Source organism: Chenopodium quinoa, unplaced genomic scaffold (genome assembly GCF_001683475.1).
Source record: "Chenopodium quinoa cultivar QQ74 unplaced genomic scaffold, ASM168347v1, whole genome shotgun sequence".
In the NCBI taxonomy this organism is placed as follows: Eukaryota; Viridiplantae; Streptophyta; class Magnoliopsida; order Caryophyllales; family Amaranthaceae; genus Chenopodium; species Chenopodium quinoa.
Window position 1 is genome coordinate 7,775,742 of NW_018744367.1, and position 11,627 is coordinate 7,787,368.

At 33.0% G+C, this 11,627-nt stretch overlaps 1 protein-coding gene across 1 annotated transcript; it reads right to left on the minus strand.

Moving 5' to 3' along the window:
• Positions 1 to 1,650: 1,650 nt before the first annotated feature.
• Positions 1,651 to 2,962, minus strand: LOC110696786 (N-terminal acetyltransferase B complex auxiliary subunit NAA25-like). The gene is made up of 2 exons (XM_021874127.1): positions 2,287 to 2,962; positions 1,651 to 2,210 (listed from the first exon to the last, which is right to left on the minus strand). The coding sequence occupies exons 1-2, from the start codon at positions 2,413 to 2,415 to the stop codon at positions 2,040 to 2,042; spliced, it is 300 nt and encodes a 99-aa protein (XP_021729819.1). The 5' UTR covers positions 2,416 to 2,962; the 3' UTR covers positions 1,651 to 2,039.
• Positions 2,963 to 11,627: the final 8,665 nt, after the last annotated feature.

An 11,627-nucleotide genomic window follows, 5' to 3' on the forward strand; every position in this document is an offset into this window, starting at 1 on the left:
AACAACTTCAAATTAAATTATATGTGATTAAAGACGCTAACATATCTCGAACTTCATTCAGCTCTTTGCTCGTCAATGGACCTCCTTTCTGTACCTTGCAAAACTTGGTTAAACAAAAATGATGTTAGCTAGAATTAATTACTTAGGTTATGTATGTAAAAATACATTTACAATTTAAGTTAGGCAAAAATTTAATACATAGGCCTATATGACTACTACTTCACCTATTTTCTACATTTATAATCAAATTAGCTCACTCTTCCTCATAACATGTCAATATTACCTAGTTAGAGGAAGCTAAAGCTTGAAATCACATTAAAAGAACATTTGAATGGTTTTGGGACGCAATTTCATTCAAAATTACCGAAATAACGCCTATATCACTACTTGTATGCCTATTTTCTATATTTTTGATCAAAATAGCTCATTCTTCCTCTTAACATGTCATTTTTACCTAGTTAGAGGCAGGTAAGGCTTGATATCACATTAAAAGAGCATTTGAATGGTTTTGGGACGCAATTTCATTCAAAATGGTCGAAATAAGGCCTATATCACTACATGTATGCCTATTTTCTACATTTATAATCAAATTAGCTCACTCTTCCTCATAACATGTCAATATTACCTAGTTAGAGGAAGCTAAAGCTTGAAATCACATTAAAAGAACATTTGAATGGTTTTGGGACGCAATTTCATTCAAAATTACCGAAATAAGGCCTATATCACTACTTGTATGCCTATTTTCTATATTTTTGATCAAAATAGCTCATTCTTCCTCTTAACATGTCATTTTTACCTAGTTAGAGGCAGGTAAGGCTTGAAATCACATTAAAAGAGCATTTGAATGGTTTTGGGACGCAATTTCATTTAAAATGGCCGAAATAAGGTCTATATCACTACATGTATGCCTATTTTCTATGTTTTTGATCAAAATAGCTAATTCTTCCTCTTAACATGTCATTATTACCTAGTTAGAGGCAGCTAAGGCTTGAAATCACATTAAAAGAGCAAGTCAAGTGTTTTGAGACGCAATTTCATTCAAAATGGCCGAAATAAGGCCTATATCACTACATGTATGCCTATTTTCTATGTTTTTGATCAAAATAGCTAATTACTCCTCTTAACATGTCATTATTACCTAGTTAGAGGCATCTAAGGCTTGAAATCACATTAAAAGAGCAAGTCAAGTGTTTTAAGACGCAATTTCATTCAAAATGGCCAAAATAAGGCCTATATCACTATATGCATGCCTATTTTCTATGTTTTTGATCAAAATAGCTCATTCTTCCTCTTAACATGTCATTTTTACCTAGTTAGAGGCAGCTAAGGCTTGAAATCACATTAAAAGAGCATTTGAATGGTTTTGGGACGCAATTTCATTCAAAATGGCCGAAATAAGGCCTATATCACTACATGTATGCCTATTTTCTATGTTTTTGATCAAAATAGCTAATTCTTCCTCTTAACATGTCATTATTACCTAGTTAGAGGCATCTAAGGCTTGAAATCACATTAAAAGAGCAAGTCAAGTGTTTTAAGACGCAATTTCATTCAAAATGGTCGAAATAAGGCCTATATCACTACATGTATGCCTATTTTCTATGTTTTTGATCAAAATAGCTCATTCTTCCTCTTAACATGTCAATTTTACCCAAGATCGTAACTTTAGCTCGTAAATTTTGTTTAATCTAGATGTATTAAGGTAATTCTCAAATAATTAACTTAAAGTAGATTAATCATGGTTATATCCTCAACACCAAATTAAACCACCACTACACCCAGCCGCCCCTCCCCTTCCCTTTGATGCCCTACCTTTTACCCTTAAACCACCCAGCCACATCTAGCGATAACCTATAAGAGCCTAGTCAACAGTAGCATCTAGCTCATAAAGATATTTATGGTTGCTGAAAAGTTGGAGAAACATATACTGTAGACATATATCTATTAGGGAAACCAGACTTTTGTTTTACAATTTGCATGAAAGCGAAAAAAGTGTCAATTAGAGAGGGAAAAAAAAACAAAAAAAAAAAAATTACAGTTCACTGCTGGCCAAATAGCATGATGCACTCACCTAAAAGATAATCCTTTTTTGGAGTTGGAGTCCACCAAGGCCTTAATTGTAATTCTTCGTTGAATGTCAATGATTGACACAACGTATCACTAGCAAGCTCAAGAGCTTGAGTTCCACATTTCAAGGATTCAAAAACACCCTGTCAAGAATACATGTCAGTGACACATAAGAAATATCAGCATGTGGCTAAGGGCATGTCCTGCAAGAAATATTACCTCTTCCTCCTCAATATTATTAGCTTTCTCTTTCAGCTTTAAAATAGATGATTCAAGTCGTGCAATCAGATATTGATTAGAGTGTTGCAATCGTTCTTTAAACCGCACAAATTCAATAACCTGAAACATAGGCAGCAGAAGCAACACTGCTGGTTAGCCCATAAATATTAAGAGTCCCAACCCCGATACTATTTTCTAATTTTAGGCCCTCCACAGTCTACACCTACTTTGTAGAATCATGAAATACTTTTACCAAAAGCACAACTTGACTCAATATACAAACAGAAAATTTTAAAAGCTTTAAAAACCAGCCGTCCTATTTTATCAATAAACCTCAGTTTAAAGTCTTTCAATCATCCCCCCCTAACCCAAGTGGGCAAGTGCATATGCATCATGACAATATGCACTTCGAGTTTTAAATATTGGAATAAGTAATCCTAAAATCCTTAATTTCAATTCATCAACACCCTCTAAAATATAAATTCATCAACAAGAAACTCCAGAGGTTGTCCTTAGAGTCTATCCATGATCTCCATTAAGCACTGAACACACACCAATCCACACATCCCTAGCAGCATGCACTTCACTCATAAAATCCACGACTGACAAGAACCGTATGCACCAATAGAACAAAAGCAACATCACACTTTATGAGCTAAAGCCAATTCCTGCTAATGCTAGTCATTTCATACCCAAGTACCCATGTCATTGTTGAACATATTCTACATTCAATTTTCAGATCAGCAGAAAATATGCACAACTCGAAATTAAAAAAGAAATTAAAGCAAACCACAAATAATGCATAAAACCCAAAATAACGACTAACCCTAGATTGCGAAATTAATCAATAATACCTCAAAGCTGCTACAATGCAGTTGGAAAGTCAGAATGCGCTTCATTGGAGGTAAGAAAGCTCGACAGAATGCGCTTTAATGGAGGAGAGTTATGGAGAGAAAGAGAAGAGTTGCGCGGCAATGGAGGTGAGAAACCCAGAATGCGCTTCAATGGAGGACGACAGGAAGGACGAGAACAATGGTGAGGGTCGTATGTAGGCGAGAACGAGAGAGGAAGAATAATTGATGAAGTTGCAGTAATGGAGGCGAGAAGAACAGCAGCAGCAGCGCAATTGGGAAAGCAGGGGTTGGGGAATGCGAATTGAATGGAATAGTGCTGAACGAAGGAAAAAGAAGTATAAGGGCGGGTTTTTTTTTTTTTAAATGCCACCGGTTCGAACCGCTGTTAAAACACCTTTCCCCACCGGTTTGGGTTGAACCGGTGGCAAATCTGTTTTCCTCCTTTTTTTTTAACAAAAACAATTAGGATTTGCCACCGGTTTTTCAGGAACCGGTGGCAAAAGTGATTATCCAAAATTAAGCCCACTATTTTTCCCACCGGTTTTTAAGAACCGGTGGAAAAAGGGGGGTGGCTTTTTCGATTTTTCTACTAGTGAAATCTATATATCATTTTGTATATTTCTTGTGATTTCTTGATCTCTAACAAATTATCTGTCTTTTCAAATTTTTAGACATAAAATGTTTAAAGAAGGTAAAGTTTTTTTTATTGCGTTATAAGTTTTAAATTTTTTTTATGAAAAAAACATCTTATTAATCGGGTATTTAGATAAAACCACTAATTTCATAAGATAATTTTTATTTTTTTAATAATTTAAATCCTAATATCCCGCGGCTTTTTATACATAAAATCTCATAAAAATAATATTTGTAAATAGATCATACTCATAATATTTTTGAACATTAAAAATAATAGTTATTATTTGTAATATTTCGATGTAAAAAAATTTGTATTAAAAAAAAATTCAATAGGATCACCAACTTTGTTCACACCGATATCTCTTCCATCTAATAAAAGTGGATAAATAGAACATGTTATCAAAAATAAAATTTATATAAAATTAATCTTTATAGTCTTATAAAATAAATCAAAATATTTACCAGAAAGTGAATATTAATCTAAAAATTGTAATTATACAAAATTAAATCTATGCATTGAAATTTTTCATCGTCCCCAATTGCCCAAACAATAGTATTTTGGAAAATTGAATCATTATTTTATTGTCGCTGACAATGGATGTGATATTGCTTCTTATTTGTAACGACCGAAAAGTATCTAACGGAGTAGATTTCTTCCTTCAATCAATTTTGAACAAAATTGTAGAACAAAATTGACTTTAATTGAGGCATGAACGTAATCACCCTGTAATTAAAAATAAAATTAAATTAAGTTAATTTTATGACTTAATTAAGCTACCTAAATCACAAAAAATTTGTTTTAATCATAAAATTAATTGATAAAAACTAAAAGGTTCATTAAAAGGTTTAATAAATGTAAACGATTTATAAAGATATAATACCTCCTCATCCAATAGGATCATCAGGCGAGAAACTCGTACTTTGATATTCCAAAGATTTTTGATCAAATATAATTCTCTAATTAAATTAGAACTGCATGTAAAAATAAAATTCAGTAAACAAAACATAAACATATAATCATTAAATATCCCAAATAAACACAATTTAAGCAATAATCACAAATATACATTTAAACATGGGTTTTAGAAATTAGGCTAAGAATTACCCAGCCATTGATGACCTAATAAAATTGACACAAAATTTGCTTGGTTTGGTTTTGTATTGATACAAATTTTTGTTGGTGTCATATGATGCGTCAATTTATAATGGTAAAGATCACAAATTTTAATTTAATTTTAATTAAGGAATAATTTTTATTTCTTATCATAAACACTATCAAAATTTATCTGATAATAGTAGGTATATAAATCCTATATCTAAAGATGATTATTTGAAAAGATAATTTTTTGTTTTTTAAATAAATTAAATCCTAATAAATTAATATTCGTTGTTTTTACTTATGTGGCAAAATTCTTAAATCTCATTCGTCACTTTTATTTAGGTGGCAAACGAATTTTTTAATTCCAAAATAAAATAGAAATCTAATTTTTAATTGGTCGAAAATATACCTTTGCTTAAGTGGCACACCGAATGCTCTCCAAAAATGCCTACTTTATTTATATATAATAGATTATTATATTTTTTGTAGAATTTGGCCCAAATTTATAGTTCAGTTGTTTTGCTGGATTACTTGTTCATATTCTAAAAGCTTCTCCAAAAATCAAGCAAGGTTAGTATTTGCTTTAGATTTATCTAGACTTATCTACTTGAACGTTTTAAAGAATTCTTAAACTTGGAAGCAACTAGAAGCTATGGTTCATGAAATTTCTAGAATGTTATGGATATAAGAATGTGGATGAGATTTTGGAATATTATTCTAGCCATTTCATTCACCCTCCATCTTTAACTATAAATATTGTTGATGGGCACATAATAAAAATATATACATACAAAAGAAGTCGTACCAATACACAAGCCTTCATACACTTCAATAAGTCTTAGCTACACCCTGGTGCTTCTAGCTGCACCACGCCCTATAATATGAACATTTAGTAAAAAAATATGATCACGTAAGAAAATGAACATTCACTAATAAACAAATGAACATTTAGTATGAAAAAGTGAACATGTTAAAAAAAAAATTGATTATTTAGTAGTATATTAAAAATGAACATGATTATCATATAATCACAAATTGATGGACCACGACTTTAAAAATGAACATTTAGTAAAAAAAAATATAAAATAAAATAAAAATAAATAAATAAATTTGAACACGTAAAATAAAATGATAATTTAGTATAAAAAAAATGAATAAAAAATGAACATGTCAAAAAAAAAATATATAAACATTTGGAAAAATTCATGGCAATAATCCGACCTTTAGCCCATTCTTTTTTAATAATCCGACCTTTCGATTATTATTTAATAATCCGACCTTTGGGGGTCTTTAATTTTTATTGGTCCCATTTGACTGGAAACCAGTTGAAGAGGTAAATTTTTTTTTTTTGGTTTAAAATACACGAGTCATTACATAATTGGTCAAAAAAAAAACAAAATAAAAAATTAAAAAACCCAAATAATTCAGCCACCAGCCCACCATCATCCCCACTACCACCCAACATAAATTTTTTTTTGATTTTTTCTTTTCTCTCTCCTTTCCCCAAACACCACCACTGCTCCACCCATCCCCACCACCGCTGCACTACTACAGTCCCCATCCCCACCACCAAAACCTTCCCTTCCCCTTCCCGACCACCGTTGCCAACCCCCAGTCCCCCGCCACTAGTTCAAAACTCCCCACCCCACCATAGCAGGCCCGATTCCACCCTTTCCCGACCACCGCTGCCAACTACCACCACACCCTCTCAGCCCCAGCAGACCCCCGTAAAATCCTACCTAACCCCATCCCCTTTCACCTCGCAAAAACCCCACTTGACCCCGACCGCCTCCCACCTGACCCTCCTAAAGCTCCACCCCAGCAAAACCCCTCAACCGAGTAACTGAGTACGCTTCAATGGAGGAAAACGGAGGATGGAAACCCCTTAACCCACCTTCCTCTCACCTCCACCTCTACTCATCAGTAACACCACTGTACCTTACCAACACCACCACCTCCTCTCAATTTCTCTGTAAATCATCACCATTGTTGTTGTTGTTGCCGCGTCACCGCCACTTCCGGTGGACAAGAAACACGTTTTGTCGTAGTAGCTTATGCTCGAATTTCTGGAATAGGCGGGGTATTGGAACAGGTGGGGTTTTTTGGGTTGATGAGGGTTATTGGGTGGTGGGTGATTGTTTGGGTTGTGTGGTGGTGATGGTAGCAGTTGTAGGTGGTGCTCGTAGTTGCAAGAAGATGGTGGTGTTTTTTTTTTTTATTTTATTTTTTTTTTGATTTGTTTTTTTTTTACCAATCACATGCCGCCACGTGTCATGTAACCTGTTATAACAGGTTACATGACTGGTTGGGACCAATAAAAATTAAAGACCCCAAAGGTCGGATTATTAAAAAAGAATGGGCTAAAGGTGGGATTATTGCCATGAATTTTTCCTAAACATTTAGTATAGTAAAAATGAACATTAATCATACAATCATAGAATAGCTAGACCATACCTAATAAAAGAACACTTCATAAAAATATATGAATACATACATAAAAAAAATAAACACGTAAACAAATAAACACGTTAATGTTATGAAATATTGTATGGATATCCATTATCCTTCTTCTATCATTCTGGAATATTCTAAATCTAGGGTTTATTATTATCTAAGCAAACCCTTGTTATATTGTATGTATATATATATATCCTCCACTCTATGAAATAAGATAGACTGATTTATTCTCTCCCCAATTTCTCTCAAATCTCTCTTTATTTCTCTTCCATATTTAACACGTTATCTGCACCATCGCCGACTAATAAGCAGACGTATGAAGAAATTTAGTTATATTAAGATTCGGAAAAGGTACCTATATTCCTTTTTCTCTTTCTCGTAATTAAATTATGAATTTTAAAGAATAAATTATAAATATTATTGCCGCATATTTAATTTCGTTGATTTTCGTCCGATTGTTATTGTTTCTGGTGATATATAATCCATAATTGAGTTCCTCAACTTAAAGATACCATTTAATTTTATTTATTCTTTTTCTTTAAGGTGTAATCATATATTTGAATACAATATGCTTTGATGGATTATACGCATAAATAATAGTAGTTCACCGTAAGTTGTTATTGAATTGTTTATCGTAGTACTATTACTTGAGTAATTGTGTTGAGGTAAACTTTATTTTTGTTTTACTCGTTTCCAATTTCATCCTAATATTCTGACCTGTCTATGTATTTGATATGATTGCTTAAATTTTATTATGCCTTGTTTACTATGCATGTGGCTATTGTATTGGACTTCCTAAAAAAAAAAAAAATTTGTAATTCTATTTGGTGAAATTCTGATGATCATAATGATAAAAATTTATTAGCTATGTAGTACTACATGTCACTTTGTTAGTTGCGTTTAGGATTTATGTGTTTGAATTCGATTATTATATAATATGCCTACATGAAGTTGAGTTATAAGAATGATGTATAAATTGTTTGTTCCTATCTCTTGCTTAGTTGCTTGTGTACCCTTCAATTTTTCTTAAGCTATGTCTTAGACTCTTAATATAGTTGCTTTCTTCAAGATATATAAAGTTAAAATATTTCAGTAAATAAATTTTTCTAGCTTATTATATGTTATACTTCATCAGTTCCAAATTAGATAACATGTTTCTTTTATCACGCTTGCCAATACATAAATTCAACCGTAAATATCTCTAATTCTCGATAAGTAAAAATTAAAAAAAAAAAAAATTGATATTTGAAAGTACACATTAAGAGGATTGTAGCAAGATCCCACATGACCATGTTATTTCTTATCTATAAATCACAAAAGGCTTGTCAAAGTTACATTGTGAATAGTGTTAAAAATTAAAACGTGTCATTAAATTAGAAATAGAGGAAGTATATTATAGAGCATATATGCTTTTATATCTAGCTATATCTAGAGGATAGGTAGTTGTGTACTCTCTCTCTATATAATCAACTATAGGTTCATTATATATTTTTATTTATAAGACATATAACGGAGAGGATACATGCCTTCAGCCTTACCCTCAGTTTACAAATTATAATGTCGGCAGTAAAAGGTAGGGGTGGGACTTCGGTCTAGCGGTTCGGTTTGACCTCGGGTTGAGTCGGTTTCGGTTTGGACCGATTCGGATTGAAACGGTTTAGTTTAGCCGGCGGGTCGGTTTGGTTCGGTTTGGGTTAGTCACGGCTCGGTTTGGTTTCGGTTTATTTCTTTGCGGTTTAAATTCGGTTTGGGTCATAAGCGGGTCGGTTTATAAACGATTCGGATTATGTCGGTTCGGTTTGATACGGATCGGTTTAGGGGGCGGGTTTACCCGGGTCAATGTCAGTTCGGTTTACAAACGGTTTGGATCAAGCCGGTTTGGTTTGAAATGGGTCGGTTTAGGGGCGGGTTTACCCGGGTCAATATCGGTTCGGTTTATAAACGGTGCGAATCATGTCGGTTCTGTTTGAAATGGGCCGGTTTAGTGGAGGGTTTACACAGTTCAATTGGTTCGGTTTATGAACGGTTTGGATCATGTCGGTTCGGTTTATAAGCGGTTTGGGTCATGAATTCATGATTGTTTTAAAGATCGCGTCATGACCATGATTTAATGAGTTGATACTTATAATACGATAAATCGATAATTAAGAATGTACAAGTATTCAATTAGATTGATCAACAAGTGTTTTAAAAATTTAAATTTTAATAATCAGATATGTAAATATGTTTATCGATTGTAGTACATACCAATAATTCAATGAGGCAATGATACTTATGATAGTATGATAATGATACCAACCGTACATTCGTACGATATGATATACATAATAATTAATCTATAATTACATATACATTAACAATATCGTATTGAATCAATTTCCATTTTCAAACATTGCATTTCTTATAAATTATAACTTACACGAGATTAAATGATTAAGGAAGCTTTTTATGACCTTTATAAATTTTATTCAAATGCATCTAATACAAGCTGCAGAAATCCTGCCTCTTCAAACACAACTCAATCTGAAAATTCTAATCGCACGTTGAGATCTCAAAATATTTTCACGGTATTTATGTTATACAATATACTCAATATTAATGGTAGTCTTCTATTTTTATTTGTAATTTCATAATTTAACTTTTAATAAAAAATCTGTTTCAGTTGCATGAGGTTGATGACGAATGTGATGATTCAACTAGATGCCCTCTGGCTGATCTTGAGGCATATTTGAATGGACCTCGTTCGCGATTAATTCAAGGGAAACATTTTGACGTTCTCAAGTACTGGGAATCTCAAGCTTCTTCTCTTCCTATTTTAGCTAATATGGCAAGGGATGTTTTGGCCATTCCTATTACATCGGTGGCCTCTGAATCTTCTTTTAGTTTGGGTGGTCGTATTTTGATCAAATATAAGGGTAAACTTTTGCCAAAGAATGTTGAGGCATTGGTTACCACCCAAAATTGGTGTCGTGGTTATCAAGCGGATGTTGAGGAAGACGTCCTCCTTATTGGTAAAGAGATTGAAGCCGAAAGTGCTTCATCTGCATAACTGGTATTTGTGTCTCATTGTGGTTTATTTTATCTTGAAAAATCGTTGCCCTTGTCATTTATTTTCAGACTTGCTGGCAGCATTTTTCAAGACTTTTAAAATCGTTGCCCTTGTCATTTATGTTGAGACTTAAATAGTTAAATGTATTTTGGTACTTGCTGGCAGCATTTCTCAAGTTTTTGTTAAAACAACCATTGCTCAGTGATGTAAATCTGAGAGCAGTTTTAAAAAACAAAAGCTATAATTTTGAAGTTGCTTGAACTTGTTATGAGTTGCTGCCTGCTGGTAGTGCTTTTGCCTTTTGGTTGTTGTCTCTGAGTTGTTATTGCCTATATTGTTGCCTGCATGAGCTGGTTCCTGCCTCCGGCTAGCTTGAGGTGCTGTGTTGCTGCCTTTTGTGTTATGAATTTATGATAAGTTTTGTTGCTGCTGTTTCTTATGCTTGTTGTTTTAATTTTTCTTGAATCATCGTTGCCCTTGTCATTTATGTTGAGACTTCAATGTATATGTACTTGCTGGCAGCATTTTTCAAGTTTTAAGTTAAAACAGCCATTGCTTAGTGATGATACGATAAACGTAAATCTGAGAGCAATTTTGAAAAACAAAAATAAGTTCCTGCTGAGTCCCTTCTGCTTATATTATTCCTTGCTTCTGATAAGTTGCTGATCTGTTATTGCGTGTGCTGGTTCCTGCTTGTTGCTGCTATTTCCTCTGCTCTTGGGTGTTGTGTTGCTGCTTCAAGATTCTGCTCCCAAATCACTCACATTCTCACTCCTCCCTTCATCTTATCATGTATCATTTTTTGCAACCCTAAACTTGATGATCTTTCAGTTGATAAATCTGAAATCTAATCTGGGTAGTAGTGATAGTAGTTTCATTATGTATTGGTATATGTATTGTGAATTTTAATTAATGAAAATGGTGACTTTTTTTAATTACTTGTTGATATTACTCTAATTTTAATGTTATTTATCTGCTGGATTTGTGGTAATGTTATGAAATAATTGTGGCTACAGATTTGGGATGGCTCCGTATTTATTAAAATTCTTTTACTTAATATCTGGTTTAATTTAAGAAAAGCTAAAAAAAATATGTTTTATAAACATTTTAGTCCTCTCCTTTACAAAATACTTGTATAAGAAAGTTTTATAAAGTGATAATGTGAATGATTGTACGCCTTATTGACTAGTACAGTAATATTCTAATGCTTATGCCACTTGTGTAACGCAATCTCATACATCTCCAA

Coding starts and splice junctions, on each gene's coding strand:
- LOC110696786 (XM_021874127.1), bottom strand. CDS start 2,415: ATGTTTCAGGTTATTGAATTTGTGCGGTTTAAAGAACGATTGCAACAC. Junction 2,211..2,286: donor ATAATATTGAGGAGGAAGAG/GTAATATTTCTT, acceptor TATTCTTGACAG/GGTGTTTTTGAATCCTTGAA.